The 17,390-nt window shown below is 42.5% G+C and overlaps 1 protein-coding gene across 2 annotated transcripts in view; it reads left to right on the plus strand.

Moving 5' to 3' along the window:
* Positions 1-15,925, plus strand: part of KAT6A (lysine acetyltransferase 6A) — a 93,697-nt gene extending 77,772 nt beyond the window's left edge. For both annotated transcript variants that reach the window (XM_089670258.1, XM_089670259.1), the window contains 6 exons: positions 2,177-2,270; positions 2,457-2,688; positions 2,782-2,980; positions 5,308-5,856; positions 9,363-9,642; positions 9,950-15,925. In XM_089670258.1, the coding sequence (XP_089526384.1) occupies positions 2,177-2,270; positions 2,457-2,688; positions 2,782-2,980; positions 5,308-5,856; positions 9,363-9,642; positions 9,950-12,540 (3,945 nt within the window). In that variant the 3' untranslated portion in view covers positions 12,541-15,925. The remainder of the gene's footprint in view (positions 1-2,176; positions 2,271-2,456; positions 2,689-2,781; positions 2,981-5,307; positions 5,857-9,362; positions 9,643-9,949) is intronic.
* Positions 15,926-17,390: the final 1,465 nt, after the last annotated feature.

Here is a 17,390-nt window from a genome sequence, read left to right on the forward strand (position 1 = left end):
TCTTATGTTTGCAAGGCTGCCACCTGACCTTCTTGTTGACACCACCTACAAGTTTTACTACACACGTGTTCTCCACATCGGACATAAGGTTCTGCAGGCAGCTCTTGCAGGCAGTCTCCTTTGCTGTTTGTTTTGTTTTTTGGTTTTTTTTTGGACTTGTTAGCATTTTGTTTGCTTTTGCCCACCCCTCAGTTGGACTACTTTTGGACAACTCAACCGTGTACAACTTCCTGTGTCCCTCAATGGACAAGAACATATAATTCTCTTGTACTCCCCTTGCAATCCTTTTCTTGGAGTCCATTGAGGGACACAGGTCCCAATCCCTTGTTTATGATTGTGTTCTTGGTATCGTTTTACGACAAAACTGAGGCATGCTGGGAGTAAGAGGGGTCATCCTGGAATGCATCATACTATTTTTGCCAGTGTCCAGTCCTGTAGGCAACAGTAGATTTCTGTGTCTCTCAATGGACTCTAAGAAAAGGATTTTACAGTGAGTGCAAAAAAGTAATTCTCTTCTGTAGAATGCAGGTTCCAGATGGCTAAACTGCAATGTGTCTCCTTCACTCATGCCTCCTTAGGTGCCCAAATGTGATCAGTACAGAGGCTGATGACACACACTTGTAATCCGCTATTCCTTGCTCTAACTGAATATAAATAGCAAGGATATCTTACTCCTCCCATCGCAGAAAAACCATATACATGAACTTTTTTGTATGACCACTAGAGGGCAGGGTGTAAATTTGAGAAATTTTGATGTTAAAATAATCCCTGTGTAGCTGAACAATAAGCATTCAGTTATGTTGTATTAGAGGATTTACAGTGTAGTGGTCATGAGGAAAAATGAGATTTTTCATCCATAACTAATTTTGGTGGAGATACATTCTCATTGTAAGGCACATCACAGGTAAGTATTTGTGCTACTGCCTAAAAAAAGCTGTGTGTTGATTTCATCAATTGTCCATAGGTAGGAAATGTTATATATTAAATACACGCGCACACAAATTTTGTAAAGGATCAAACCGGATATTAGTTCTATGAGCTTGTCCATGGCACACATAAATTCCTTCTCCAGCACCAAAGCTCAAGTGAGTAGATCTCTATCCTGTTTCCGTAGTGTCCAGCTTGACAACTGAGAAAATGAGAGCTTAGACAAGTCTGATCTTTGTTTTCAATGTAATTTCTTTGCATTTGAAAACTTTGTTGAGTCTTCGTTGTGTAGCTACCAAGTGCAATTCTGCGGAATATATAATCACTGCTTTTAGCTTTCTTGTTTGAGAGAGCCAAGGAGATTAATATGATTTGCAACTTCTGTTCTGTCAACATCAAGCTCAAAATTGTTTATATTCAGTTCTAATCCCATGTTATGACTCTCGATTTTAATTTTTCTCAGCTGATACAGCATATCTTCTTTGCTGCTGGTGATGAGTGTTGTGTCATCTGCCTAGCACAGGTTGTTTATGTAATATATTTTATAATTTTTTTCTATATACAATGCACATCTTGTATCTTGTGTGCTGTAATACAGGTCCATTGGCACCTACTGTACATGTGCGTTGGTGTGCCATTCTCAATGAAAAGCACAGCGATGCGACAGTGTCCTATAATGGCTAGGTCTGAAAGGGGGCTTAAAGGGAACCATTACTGAGGTAAATATGTGAGCGGTCATTGCAGACCTGCTTCTGGAAATGGTAGTTGTCTGGCTGTTTCTGGTTTTGCCTCATAACACACATACAGTAAGTAAAATCATAGGAAAGCCATTACTTTCTAAGTCCAGATGAGGAAGACAGCCAAGCAGTAGTTTAGTACAAGTTTCCTTTAAACCGCTCCCAAAAAACCCCTCAATGTAGCACTTATGAGATTTACATGGAAGTGTATTTAAGCAGTTGAGATCAGCAAGGCATATTAATTAGTTTTAATGTGATCTAGTCAGATCAGATGTTTTTGCATAAATTGTTATAGAGGAACTTTTTATCTGGTGTGCATTTTGTTTACAGTGCAGGGTCTGTAAAATTGTTTTTCTTTTATATTACTTATAGTATATTAAAAATGAAGTTATTTGGTTGTGTGAGATAAATAGTTGTCTGTGTATGTTGGTAATGTTTCTTATCTTCACGCTGTGTGAATTGAAGGCCCAGTCCTATGCTGTAACACTTTGCTGTGTCTCATTTGTCCTCAGGAGAAGCATTGCCAACAGAAGTACAACGTGTCCTGCATCATGATCCTTCCCCAATACCAGAGAAAAGGATACGGCCGCTTCCTCATAGACTTCAGTAAGGACAGGAGACAATGGGAGGGAGGGGGCAGTGTCTACTCCAGTGATACCAGTGACACTATCTGTCTTGTCCTGCTAAATTAAACTGACATAGATTCCAGAATGCCCCTTTCTTGGCACAGAAAGACGTGCCAAGTTTTTGCCCTGAGTGCTGGTGCCTTACTGGTATCTTTTTATGTTTTAGGTTATCTTTTGTCTAAGCGTGAAGGTCAAGCTGGTTCTCCAGAAAAGCCACTCTCAGACCTTGGCCGTCTATCTTACATGGCCTATTGGAAGAGTGTGGTATTGGAGTGTCTACACCACAACCGGGACCATCAGCTGAGTATCAAGAAACTTACCAAACTGACGGGGATATGTCCCCAGGACATTGCAGCTACATTACATCAGTTGCACATGCTCGAGTTACGAGGAGAACGGTATGATTTCAGTAAATTCCTTGATTTCCTATCCAGTGCTTTCTTTTATTTTTAATAGTTTTATTATATGGTTTTTTTGTTGTCTCAATTTAGGATTGTGATGGTGCGCCGAGAAAAACAAATACAAGCCCACATGAGCCGCCTGCACGCTCGGCCGCGGCAGGTGGAAGTAGACCCAGAGGCCTTGAGGTGGACACCTGTCATAGTGACCAACTCTGTGGTATCTGATGATGAAGTGGAGTCTGAAGATGAGGAAGAGGAGGGAGAAGGGCAGCCCCTTAAAGAAAACAATGTAAGTCGCAATAGTAGGCTGCAGATGAGCAGGCGTACTAGGAGGTTCTTATTTGTGGTCCATGGAAAGCATGAGAGATGTGCTGCTGTTCTGAGCCGCTAGACAGCATGCCGCTTTAAATGCAGGATCTGCTTGTGTACAGTCCTGGTAAATCTTTTACAACTTTAGGTGATGCTTTACTAAAGTTTGTCAGCTTATAGGTGAAATTTTCCATGTGACTGCTTTATGAAGTACTGGAATGCTCACACTCTCATTACCACTAGAGGTTGTTGGGAGATGCCCATCTGTGACAATATCGACACTTTAGAGGGTGCCTTGAACCTTATTCTTACAAAGGAGGATGCATGATTTGTGTTTTGTATGGAAAGGTCACTGTTCAAGGCCTACCTACTCTTAGTTTACAGTTAAAGTGGAAATGAAGACATTTTGTTAATTTGGATAGAGTAAGGTAGGGTTAAAACCCCTGTTAGGATATTTTGGGGTATTTTTTTTTCTGTGTTGGATAGATTTCTCTTTACTTACTGTCCCTCAGCCAAAAGAGGAAGTGAGAGGTAATATCAGCAAAGTGAGGCAATCCATAGTTGACACCAGGGCACCAGAACTAGCATCTCCATTGGAAGCTTTCCTCTCTTCCTGTTCTGATGACCATCAAAATTGTGGGATTTTCTTTTACTTTCACTCTCAGTGATAATGGTCACCAGAACAAATAGAGGCTGAATCTCCCTAACGGGGTCACAGACAACAATAAAAACTGGGGTTCTAATTCCTCTCCTCTGTCCAAAACCAGTGACCATACTTTGTGTACAGATGAAAGGTGTATTTTATCGGACAATAATACTGCTTTCATTCAAGTCAAATTGTCTTTGCATATTATGTGCTTGAATTTTAGGTTAATTGCTAGTGTTTTAATATCCTATATCAAACACTGGTGAAGCGCTTCCAGTATAACATAAATCAAATATCCTTTATCCTCATACCATAATCCTTTATGAGAAACAGTCCCGTCCCCCCCCCCCCCCGTCCCCCCCCAATAAACAGAAACATGCAATAGTGGAGACCGCTAGTTTATTTCCATAACAAAGTTAAAAATCCATTCACGTGTTAAAAAAAGTTCTTAGAGGCATGTAACAGGCTATTGGCATACTCAACCCTCCAAAATGGCATCTAAGCGTTGGCCAGCGTGATGAGGTCACTGCCCATCTGACGCGTTGCGTCCCAATCTACTTTCTCAAAGGCTCAGTATTTAAATATTAAAGTGATTCTAAAAGCTTATTTTTTTTATAGAAAAAAAAAGTCTATACTTACCTGCTGTGTGCAGTGGTTTTGCACAAAGCAGCCCAGATTCTCCTCTTCTTGGGTCACCTGGAGGCTCTCTTGGCCCTTCCCTCCTGTCGGGTGTCCCCACAATAATCAGCTTGCTATGGGGGCACCTGCTGCTCCACGTGTCCATTGACACATGGAGCTGTGGTTTGGCCCGCCCCCTCTTTTCATTGGCTCACTGGCTGTGATTGATAGCAGAGGAAGCCAATGGCTCCCGCTTCTGTATCAGCCAATGAGAAGAGAGTCCCGGGATAGCCGATACTCCATTGCACATCGCTAGATCGAGAGGGGGCTTAGGTGATTATTAAGGGGACTGGGTGGGATACAGCACTGAGGGTTTTTTTTTTTCTACCTTCAGCCTTTACAACGACATTAACTGTGGCACTTTTTCTAATAGCGTAAAAGAGAAGTATGGAAATGTATATTGTTTTTAAATCATACCTTCCTAGGTTGATGCAGCATAGATCTGATGCTGTATCTGTTCCCCACCTCTAAGGGTGAGAACTGAGCGATCAGACACCGCTAATAGCTCAGTTTGCCCTGCCGTTCTGAGCTTGTCCGTGTTCACTGTATGCTCTGCCACCTCACCTCCCCCAAGTGCTCAATTGAGCACTGGGCTGTGGAGGGGGTGGGAGCTGCTGGTTCAGGCTCGGCTCTCAGCGAATCGCTGAGAGGCTGAGGTAGGTGTCGGTCTAGGCTTCTGGGTGGATCCTGAGTATATGGTCACGGTCTTTCCCCAGCCTGGATCGGTTGAGTGACATCAACCAACAGTGGAGTTTAGTCCGCTGTTGGCTGAAAACAGGTCAAGGAGTGCAGAACGAATTTCACTCCTGTGATGCACAGAACTACAGCCAAACAAGCTTTGGCATACTTCTCCTTTAATCCTTTGTTCAGAACTGGTTGTTTCTGTATACAAACCATAGCTTTATATAGTATAAAGTCTATATGCCTTTTAATTTGTTAGCTCTTTAATCCTTGATAGTGAGAGAATCTTTCTTCATTTACAGACACCAGTGTTACGAAGCATGTCTCTAGATTTCAAAGAGAGAGACGCATGCCCTGTGTTGGAGAAGGAGAAAAGTCCACCTCCGCGGCCTCTCAGTCCACAGTCAACAGTACCTTGCTTTCCAAATCCACGGCATTTTCAGGATTTATTGCGGGAAAGCATACCCTCTAATAACCCACCTTCAGGAAGAGGACGTCGAGGGAGACGAGGGCGCCGTGGACGGGCTCCCTGCTCCGCTTCCAGCAGAAGTGCCGATCTGCTGCGCTTACTGGCAAGGGAAGTCCCAGGACCTCCAAGGCGCAATGGTGAACGTGGCCGTTCTGGCTCTCGGAGAGGGAGACTGAAGAGACTGGCAGACTCTATCCTAAGAAGAGACTTCTTAGAGCATCAGGAAAGGCTCTCCCAGCGGTATGAGAGTGAACGCTCCCAGTTAAGAAGGTTTAGTGAGAGCAGTGAGGAGGAGGAGGAGGATGAAGAAGATGACGAAGAAAATCGCAGTCTGCGTTCCGAGTCCCCACCTATTCTCACCAAACCAACGCTCAAACGCAAGGTAAGGGGAAAACCCCCGCAGCTGCATCATGTAAAATGCTGTTACCTTTACAGCGGGGGAACCATGTAGCTAATTATGGGTTCAATAATAACCAGTTCACTAGGTTATTTCCCAGTCACCTGGCAGTCCTTGCTTACCTAGCAGTTAAGGGGAAATTAGAGATACTAACATTAGTATGGCAGATGGTGGCAGCCTTTTTCTCCCTAGATAGACCTGGGCACTGTTGGCTCTGCTGTAGCTGAAAAGCCACTAACTACTTTATTGATAGTGTACTGATGTTGAAAAGTAAAACTGAACTCCAGGGTAACATGAAATGTATATATGGAGCTGTTTTACTTGCCAAAGGATGTGTATTTGCCTATTCATGTCTATCATTTACATTGCTCTGTCAGACGGCACTGATCTTTCTGCCAGGGCAGGAGACCTGTTTTTTTTCTCAGCTGCAGTTAAACACTTACAGGTCTTGTTCATCCTCAAGCCCATGATTAGAGCATAAAAGGAGAAGCAGCAGGATGTCATCTTTGTCACTCTGCTGTCATCCTGTCAGCTTGCTCCTTGTTGGCATATAAGCACTGTAGCACAACTGACTGGTTCCTTGTGCTGCTTTTCCTTCCCCTAATCTGAACTCTGCTGGAATTGTAAGAAGCTAATATGTCAAATTGAGGACATTTTACTGCTCATTTTAAAAATACATTTATTAATGATGTATTCAAGCATATCTAAAATCAGGAACAAAATATGATGTTATTGCTGTTTACCTGTGGTTAGATGTGGTGGCTGCATTAGTTTTCTTTTTTCCCCACTTTATTTTAACTTACCAATAACTCACATCCTGTCCTAGGATGACAACTGTGCAGCATTTCCCCCCCCCCCCCCAAGACAGGGAGTTTGTTAGGACTGCATAACCTCTCTTTTCTCCATAACAGGAGGCGGTGTTTTGTAGTCCAGAGATAGCACGGTAACCATGCCAATGGTTAACAGTCCAGAGGCAGAGAGTATAGAAAAATATTCACCCACAAGTTTTCTGGCTTGTTGAACAGCTACTTTTTTTTTTTATTGCAGTTGTTCAACAGATATATTCAAATGCTTTCAATGGTATATTTGAAAGACCAAAAGAAAGCAAGTAAGAGAAACTTTTTTGTTTTAAGAGTTTACACACGCTTTAACCACTTCAATACGGGACACTTTGCCCAGGCCCGTTTTCTGCACTGTCACACTTGTGCTCAGTCATGCAACACTGTACCCAATGACTTTTTTTATCATTCTTTTTTTTTCACACAAATAGAGCTTTCTTTTGGTGGTATTTAACTACCACTGGGTTTTTTTTTATTTTTTGCTAAATAAACAAAAAAAAAGCCAAACATTTTTGAAAGAAAGTATTTTTCTTCGTTTCTGTTCTAAAATTGTGCAAACGATCTTTCTTCTTAAATTTTAGGCCAAAATGTAGTATGAAAATCTTATCAATTCTGATGTACTGACTGCCTGTCTCATTTCTTGAGAGCCAAAAATGCCAAGACAGTACAGATACCCCTTTTTGGAAAGTAGACCGTCCAATGTATTTCGGTAGAACCATGGCGAGTTTTACAATAAAAAAATTTAAAATGTATCACATTTTTTGCAAAGTGAAGAAATGTTTTTCACAATTTTTTTTTTTGTACTGTCACCAGTGCAGTACAGCGTCATCGTATAACTGGTGTGGTGTCTTGTGTTGTTGTTTTTTTTCCCTTCTACTGTGACCAGGGCATTACAGTGTTACCATAGTAACACTGTACTACTCTGGGAAGGTGATCAGGATTTTTTTTTTTTTTTTTTTTAATGCATTATGATTGCTTATGACTGTGATAATCACTGTTGTAGGCAACCATTATTTATGAATGACATCCATTCATTGTTTGTACTATTGTGATTAGCTGTGATTAGCCACAGCTAATTGGATGGTACAAATGGGCTGTGATTTGGCCCTGTCTGTACCATGTAATCACTGTGACCAATCACCGAGATCAACACAATAGTGCGCAATGAATGACTATAAATGGAATCCTTTGTGTAGAATTGCCGTGTGACGTGCTGTGATTGGTCACAGCAATCACATGATACCACCTCTGCCCACTAAACTGAAAACTCAAAGAAATGAAAGCAAGCTTGTACTGAGAAACCTACAAAATCTGATACCTTCTTCTGAAATTTGTCAGCTGTCAAGTTGAACCGATCACCTCAGTACTTTAAGTCACTGACCTGGGACAAGTATGTAGACCAGGAGTTCTGAATCGCTCTCTAACCTTGTTCTGGGTCATCTACTCAGTAAACATTGAAGCCAACCATGCAGCTGGTGTTTTAGGGAAGAGTTCTTGGGGGGGTGATTGTCAATGGAAACAACTCATCTTCTTCTGTTGGATGAACTCTGGTTTCTGTGGCAGAGCAGCCCTTTTCATCCATCCTGTTTTTGTAAATTATTCCTAGTATGTACTGTTGTAATAGTATGGGCTATCCTGCATGAAGCCTGCAGGTGTCACTAGTGACTTTACTGACAGCTCCCTGTTTACATGGGGAGTTATGTAAGAGTGATTTAACAATTCTGGGCATTGTCTTCAGTTCTCAGCTCCGTGTACTCTTCTGCATGCTATTTACTTTGAAAAATTAACTTGCTATTTAACAAGTGAATAGTCTCTTCTTCTTTAGTAATTCATACCCACTGAGTACCCAGAGCAGATTATTTATATTATAACTTGGACAGTAAAAATGTCATATCAACTTCTTAACCCATCCCCGCAAGGCTGTACACGTATACGTGGTAGCATGACAGTGGGTTCCCACTAGATATGTAGTCAGCTGACGTCCCTATCCTGTGCTGGGAGCATGCTCAATAGAAATAGGGTTGTGCATTTAATTTCCCACTGTACATAGAAACAACATAAAAAAATACAGTAACGTTATGTACACTAAATCCCATTCCCTTTAATCACTGATTAAATTTACCAATGATAATATTTTGTTTTATATTCAACCGATTAAAACTTGCAGCTCCTTTAACTGACTTTTTTTTTTTTTTTTGTTATCCTTGGGTACCCTTCCCAGCAGCTCTTTCAAGTGTTATACTTGCCTAGTCCCACTCGGAGGGAGAGATCTCAATGCATAGTCTCTTCTTGAAAATTTTCCAAGGTGGGCTCTCCACTTATTGCACATGCACCTTGCAATCTTCATATTTATTCTTCCAGAGGAGGATGTACATTTAAGATTTCTCTGCAGCAGTGACAGGCAACAATGCTTGAAACCGTTGATGTCAGAGGTTGCCTGTCTCTGAATCGTGTACTTAAAGTACACTTGTCCTTTAAAAATGCTTCTTGATTTGTACTTTTTTGTTTTTCTTCTATTCTGCAAATTCCCTGCAAATAGCTTACAGAAATCCACACTCTAAAAGAAAAAAAAATGTTTTTACTACACAAGTATCCATGATATTCCATATGGTGTTTTTTTTTGTTTTTGACTGCTGTCTTCTGTTTTTCTAGAAGCCCGGGCCACATAGAAGACGGCGTGTGCGGCGGCGTAAGCACCATCACAACAGCAGTGTAGTAACCGAAACCATATCTGAGACTACCCAGGTGTTAGATGAACCATTTGATGATTCTGACTCTGAGCGTCCTATGCCAAGACTGGAGCCAGAAGAGGAGGGAAACGACCGAGGCGGCCCATTCCCTCCAGGCTACTTCCCCTACCTCACCCCGCACACTCTTCTGAGACGCAACCGCCCCTTGGGCAAAAGGAGATCAATCAGCGAGCAACTACAAGGTGAGACTATAGCACAGTTTATTTGTGACACCGTATGCATATTTTTTCCATTCTTGTTTTGTGTTGATCGGAGTTGGTTCAATCATGGAAGCTATGCAGCCAGTGTGTCCCATGTGTTTTTAGAATTTTCTTTTTTTTTTTTTTTTTAGCCTTTTTAATTATTGCTAATAGAAATGTATTACCTGGTTTGAGTGTGCTTACTGCCTTCATGATTGCTCTGACTACATCTTGAATACTGCATTCCTTTGTTTAGCTTTGCAATAAAGTTACACATAATAGTGTTTTAATGTGTGTTTTGTCATTGCAGCGGCATCAATGCAGCCACCTGTGGCAAATCTACACCCTCCAGAGGATAAACCGGCCGTACCGGAGACCCCTGCTCCTCCACCTGTAAAGAAGAAAGGATGGCCTAAAGGGAAGAGCAGAAAACCTCTTCACTGGAAGAAACGACCTGGGCGTAAACCAGGTTTCAAGCTCAACCGGGATCCCCCTCCTGCTCCAGAGCCCACACATCATCCCCCTCCTGCCCGGCCTGGGCGCAAACCAAGGATACGTGATAGAGAGGAAGAGCCTCCAGCAGAGGATAAAGTCCCTGAGATAAAGGAACAAGAAGAGGAAGAGACACAAACAGTGGTAGAAAAGACTAATGATGAAGAGGAGCCCGAGACTGTCATCACTGCTGTGCAACCAGCATCCCCTTCTGAGAGCAGCAGCAGTAGTAGCAGTAGTAGTGATGGTTCCTCCCGGGAAGTAGAAAATCATTCAGAGTCTCCAGAACTGCAAAGAGAGCCTGTAGAAGAGCCACAACCTATTGCTGAAGAGCAAGAACCAGAAGAAGAGGAGGAAGAAAAAGTGCTGGAGGAAAAAGAAACAATAGCACCTGCATCAAATCACCAAGAAGATCATGATGCCGATGATGAAGATGAAGGGGCAAAGGAGGCCGATGAAGGGGAAGATACAGAACAGGGCCCTGTTCCTGAGGAGCCAGAACCACAGGAACCTTGCGTTGGAAGCAGCAGTGAAGAGGAGGAGAAAGCAGAAGGGGAGCAAGAGGCAACAGAGGTGCCTGATCAACCCTCCTGTCTAGAAGAGGAAGAGGAGAGTCCAGAAAAGGTAGACGAGGACCCCAAAGAGGAAGAAGAGGAGGATGATGCTGAGGAGGAAATCCCCCACACTGAGTTAGACTTAGAGACTGTGCAAGCAGTGCAATCATTAACACGGGAAGAAGGCAGTGAACGTGATGATGGCACATATGGGGATTGTGAGGATGAGACCCTGACAGCTTGCCAGACTTTGCAGAGTTTTACACAAGCAGAGGAGGACCCACAGTTGGGCTTGTCAGATGAATGCCATCCCTCTGCCCATGGTAGTCCAATATCTTCAGTTCATTCTCACCCCAGTCAGTCGGTGCGCTCAGCAAGCAGTCCCAGTGTGCCTCCAGCACTGGAAAGTAATGGAACTGGGGCTTATCCGCAAATCAGCCCTGATGCAGGATCTCTCTCTGCTCCATCTATGCAGAACCTGGAAACAACCAGCCCAATGATGGACGTGCCCTCTGTGTCAGACCATTCACAACAGGTTGTGGATAGTGGGTTCAGTGATTTGGGCAGTATTGAAAGCACGACTGAAAACTATGAAAATCCCAGCAGTTATGACTCCAGCATGGGAGGCGGCAGCATATCCTCCCAAAGCAGCTGTTCGTATGCCAGTGGTGGAAATGCTAGTGGAGCTGGGGGGCTGCCTTCTTCTGCCAGCATGGCACAAAATGGGTGTGTTGTGAGCCAACAAATGGCTGGAATGGCAAGCATGCTGCAAACGACGCAGGCTTGTAGCATTAAGTCACCACAGAATTGTGCCTCAGAACGCCCTCCTAGCAGCAGCAGCAACAACCAGCCGCCACCCCCTCCTCCACCACCTCCGATGCCCCCTCAGCAGCCCCAACCTCCCCCACAGCAGCAGCCCCCAATGTCACAGTGCAGTATGAACAACAGCTTTGGCCCCTCACCAATGATCATGGAGATCCCAGACCAGAGTAATGGCAGCAATCTCAGCATCTACCCAGGGGATTTTGGGGCTGGTGGCTATTCTCAGCCCTCAGCCACTTTCAGCCTGGCAAAGTTGCAGCAGCTTACCAACACTATCATGGACACTCATCCTATGCCTTACAGCCATGCTCCGGCCGTCACCTCCTATGCAAACAGTGTGTCCCTTTCTAACCCAGGCCTTCCCCAGCTTACTTCTTCTCATCCACTAGCAGGGGCATCCCAAGCACAAGCCACCATGACCCCACCTCCTGCCATGAACCTACTCCAGTGCAACATGCCAACGGGCAACCTTGGCATTCCCCACAGCCAGCGTATTCAGAGTCAAATGCCTGTCAAGGGGCATATTTCAATCCGCTCCAAATCTGCACCACTGCCCGCTCCTCCATCCCCTCACCAGCAACAGTTGTACGGGCGCAGCACGCCAGGTATGCAGCCTGCAACTCGGGCACTTACCGTCCAGCGAAGCATGAACATGGGTGTCAACCTTATGCCCACCGGACCGTACAATGTCAACACCATGAACCCACTCAATGCCATGGGAGGGTACCGCATGTCCCAACCTATGGTCAACAGCTCCTATCATAGCAACGCAGCCTATATGAACCAGACAACACAGTACCCCATGCAGGTTGGCATGGGCATGATGGGTGCCCAAGCCTATACCCAGCAACCTATGCAGCCGAATCCCCATGGAAATATGATGTACACACCACCTCCTCACCACTCCTATATGAATTCCCCTGCAGTCCCCAAACAAACTCTCAACTCCCCCTATATGAGGGAGATGAGGGGGGCCCTAGTGCAACCTGTGCAAGTTGCTCACCCACCCCTCATGTTCTCTTGCAGACTATAAATACGGCCTTTTATACTGACAGGACTTGTGTCCCCTCTACCTTATATCCCTTTGCTGTAGATTTAATATTATGTTTTTTATTGTTATTTTATTTCCCTTGCAAAAAATATACTTTTGTGGGGTTTTCCTGTTATTTTCTCTTCTGTAGAAAGGTATTTTTCTCTTTTCTTTTTTTTTTTTCATCTTCTCACTCTCTCTCTTCAGTTTATATAAAAGTGTCGGCGGATTTTTTTTTTTAAATTTTCCCATGCTTTTATTTTTTGTTTTTGTTTCTTTTTGATATACAGAATAAAAAAACACACAAAAATGGCAGATCAAACGGTTAACGGTAAAAGTCGCACGGTCATAGGAAAAAAAAGACAATTCTTGTTTTTAGAAATCAAGTTTAAAAGAAAAAAATATTAAGAAAGACAAAAAAAATTGTAACCCTGTAGCCTTATTCCGCCATAGGCCTCTACAAGAGCCATGGTGACTGTGTACTTTAACCGTGCATCCGCTGTTTATTTTGCTCATCGTTTTCGATCTCTAGAATGGGGTTGGAAGGGAGAACAATACTTTAGTGCTCATATTGGGAGCAGAAGAGCATTAAATTATCCCCAGTCACATGACGAAGAGAATTTTTGAAGATCAAGTGTTTCAGGTAGTGGTCTTGGAACATTTTTTTTCTTTTAGTGGTTTTTGAAGGCTGTGGTAAAGCAGTTGTAAGTTTACATCTAGCTTTCCAGCAACAAGAACTACAAGGCTTAGTATGCCCTACAAGAATCTGTCAAGGAATGCTGGGATTTTGAGTTCTGCCACAGCAATGTTGCCTTCTTCTGGATATATAGCTTAAAGAATGACAACATTGTTGGAAGCACTCACCCTGCATTCACATTTAATTGTGGTTTGACGTCTTTTTATTATTCACATGGGACTCCTCCCTAAACTTAATGCTCCTCTGCTTTGTCCACGCGAGCTGACTTGACCTTTCTTTCATCCTAATAATAAGCACTTATTGCCACAGATGGAAGGGGGTACATAGGAACAGTTTGTATATGTCATCAGATTGATGGTTATATGACTGCCTCTACATAAAATTCTTCCACTGGAACCCTTGCTTGGAGTCTTTTGAGGGTGATGGTTCCACGATTAATGCCAGAGATCAATAGGTATAGTTCGCTGGGCAAAGAACAGACCCATGTCATTGTGTATAAACCCCCCTATGTGCAGGGGTGGGCATTTTATAACTGTCTTATATAGTCACTCATCAAGAGTGCAAACTGACTGCATCTATATTTTTAGTACGTTTTAAATGTGTTTTACTCTTAAGTATTTAGAGTCCCTATGTATATATGATATATCGTCACTTTCTTCCTGGCCAGTTTTGCTCTTCAGATGGGTTGGCTTGTGTCTTCATGACTCCTTTCCAGTTTAGCATTAAAGGGAAGTAATATTATGTAGTGTGCTGATGCCTTGCCATAGCAATAATGTGTGCCTGCCAGTCTGTGTGCCCTATGAGGTAGATGTAGATAATCACAATAGCTGGGCAGATCTTCACAAGAGCAGTGCCTCTCCATACACATTGTCTCAATGGCCCCTTGCTCCCATCATATGGAATTAAGCAAATGCCGTCTTTTCCTTCCTCTTTCTGTTATATAGCAGAGCAGCCACAAAGACAGGCAATGTCTGGCCCATATTTAGCGAAAAATGCATAGAAAGCTTTCAGTACTTTTGCAGTGTCTTGTTCTTTGCCTATGTGAAAACCATGTGATCTTTGTAAAATTTGCCTTCAGCTGTCCAAATAGGAGCTATGATAGCATGGTTGAGAGAGAAGTTGCCATCCACGGTTAATAAGATATGATTGGCTGCAATACCCTGATCTGTTCAGGGCTTGCATTTTCAAGAAGATCTCCATATGCCACAAGGGTCTTGCTGTACACAGAACAATTCATGGCGCTCGTAAAACAGATCCCCATCCTGTACAAATTGTTTTTTTCTCAAGTTACTTTTCAGAACATGGATTAGTCCTTGTGGTGTTCAGCTTTCACTAAAGCTAGCCACATAAAGTATTACATAATTTTGTAAGGGCCTGTGTCAACAGGTTTTGATGAGGAAAAATGAAGTGTTTTTTATATCAGTATGATATACTTTTGAGATTATTCAGAATTCATTGCAGGTGCAGTTGACCTGTTTTAAGCTGCTTTTGTAATCCCATAGAGAAGCAATTCTGCAGAAAACAAAAGCCAATTGACACAGGCCCTAACAATAATTTGAACTGTTGGAAGGTTTGCAGTGGCAAACAGCAAATACACAATTGCTATCGTATACTTTCCATGTACAGGAGGGAAGGTGTGCAAATGCAATATGTCTACTTCTCTGTTGCCAAATAAACAGCATAAAGTTTAAAAAGCCCTGCTTGACTCTAAATTCTCCCTGTAATATCTGTTTTATGACTTGCAGTATTTTCTTTTCAAGTTCTGTTTTCTTTCTGGATTTTGTTAAAAGTATTCCAGCTTGTTGGAAGATATCTGATGTCATTACCAACTTTGGAAGGCTTCAGGCATCTTTTCTTGCTCTTTGTTTTCATATAGCTTACATAGATGTGTATGGCCAACATTAGGGAAGTCAGTTATTTTGCTTGCTGTTAATTCTTCTCATAGAACTGGTTTTTACTAACAAGTACAGTAGACATACATTGAATCCATGAAACTGTAGCCTTCACCCTTATATAGGTGACTAGTTCTATCAAAGAACGATTTATGAAGATTCCTCCTAGATGGAACAGTTGAATGTCAGCTGGATATGGATGCTTAAAGGTGTTCCCACCTCATGGATACCTTGTTGCAAGGAACCCCAAACGGAGCAGATAATCTCTTTTAAACATGAGTGCATTTTGATGAAATGCATCCAGTCAATGCACTCATGGTAAAAGAGATCCAAAGTCTGTCCTGCTTATCGCTCTATGGCAGTGCGTTGCCCTAGGTAGATATTAAAGTCTGCCTGTGACCACACAAGTGGCTTTAGGTGGGAAATGAGAAAACCTGTAGTTTCCCTGACCACCAGCTGTTTTCTGACACTTTGACTCCTTAAAGACAGGCAGTAAAGAGTTCCGAAGATGCTTATACAAACTGACATCTCCTTCCTTCCATACATTTCTAGGGTTTAAATAATGGTTTTATCCTCTCAGCTCATATTGTAATTGTATCTTTTTTTAATTTTTTTATTTTATTTCCTCCGGCCTTTTCTTGACGCTGTGGGGTTCTACTTGCCCCCATCTGGTTTGTATGTAATAAGACTTTCACCCCATTTCCCAGACCCCTCTCCTCCTTTCTAGTAAGTGCTTTCAGAAAAAAAAAACTGTACATTTTAACGTAAAAAAATAAATTATGTTGAGACATTTTGGAAATCTGTTGCAGTGTGTTTTCATTATTTATGAATGTTGTGATTACCCAATGTGATTACACATACTGCTGCTGGGAATATGTGGGGGTATGTAGGTGTTTTAGTTGGTAGAGGTTTAGGAGATGGACATTTTTTTAAATTTTCCCTGTTTTCCACTGTTATTGAAAGTCCAGCTCCAAGCTCTCACATATTTGTAGTGTCATGATTTAGTCCCTTTGATGTGAATAGGGAAATCTGATGTGCACATGGCACCGAGTGTGCTGGAGAGTAGAAGTGCTTAGTATGCAGCTTTAAAATTGGTAGATCTTGAAAGCTGAACTCCATGCACACAGCTAAATACAAAGCTGAAATAAATATATACAGGAGTGGTTTCCTCCCAAAGGATTTGTATTTATTTTCCTCTGGTCCTGAGATGTACACAGCTCTCACACAGCCCAGACCTGTCTGTTAGGCTGCATTCACACTTGAGCTCGAAGCTCCAAAAACTCTCAAACTTAAGTCAATTATTTTCTGTGATGCCTGTTCATACCTGATCATGTGAACAGGCACCATAGAGAACAATCAATTTTTTTAGGTTTGAGTGTTTTTAGAGCTTGGAACTTCAAACTACAAATTTCTCGTGTGATTGAAACCTTAGGGCAGGAGACATGGTTTTTCTCTGCTACAGTTCAGTAACACAACGTATTCCACCCGCAGTATGTGGTTAGACCATGAAACAGAATCCACGGACAGCTGAGCTCATTTCTGTCACTCAAAGGACAGCCAGTGGGCTCCTTTTGCTGCTTCTTGCTCTCCCAGTAAAGAGCTCTACTGTACAGAATTGCAAGAGGTCACCAAGTCATATTTAGGTATTTAAAAGCTAGGTTTATATTTTTCAAGAAAAAAATATTAAATGCTCATACAGTGGGGCAAAAAAGTATTTAGCCACTAATTATGCAAGTTCTCCCACTTAAAAATATGAGAGAGGCCTGTAATTGGCATCATAGGTATACCTCAACTATGAGAGACAAAATGAGAAAAAAATCCAGACAATCACATTGGCTGATTTGGAAAGAATTTATTTGCAAATTATGGTGGAAAATAAGTATTTGGTTAATATCAAAAGTTCATCTCAATACTTTGTTATATATCCTTTGTTGGCAATGACAGAGGTCAAACGTTTCCTGTAAGTATTCACAAGGTTGGCACACACTGTTGCTGGTATGTTGGCCCATTCCTCCATGCAGATCTGCTCTAGAGCAGTGATGTTTTGGGGCTGTCGCTGGGCAACACGGACTTTCAACTCCCTCCAAAGGTTTTCTATGGGGTTGAGATCTGGAGACTGGTTAGGCCACTCCAGGACCTTGAAATGCTTCTTACGAAGCCACTCTTTCGTTGCCCGGGCAGTATGTTTAGGATTATTGTCATGTTGGAAGACCCAGCCACGTTTCATCTTCAATGTCGTTGCTGATGGAAGGAGGTTTGCACTC

The sequence above is a fragment of the Staurois parvus genome, unplaced genomic scaffold, assembly GCF_062004578.1.
Source record: "Staurois parvus isolate SC_StPar_1 unplaced genomic scaffold, SC_StPar_1.0 ptg000088l, whole genome shotgun sequence".
Taxonomy (NCBI): Eukaryota; Metazoa; Chordata; class Amphibia; order Anura; family Ranidae; genus Staurois; species Staurois parvus.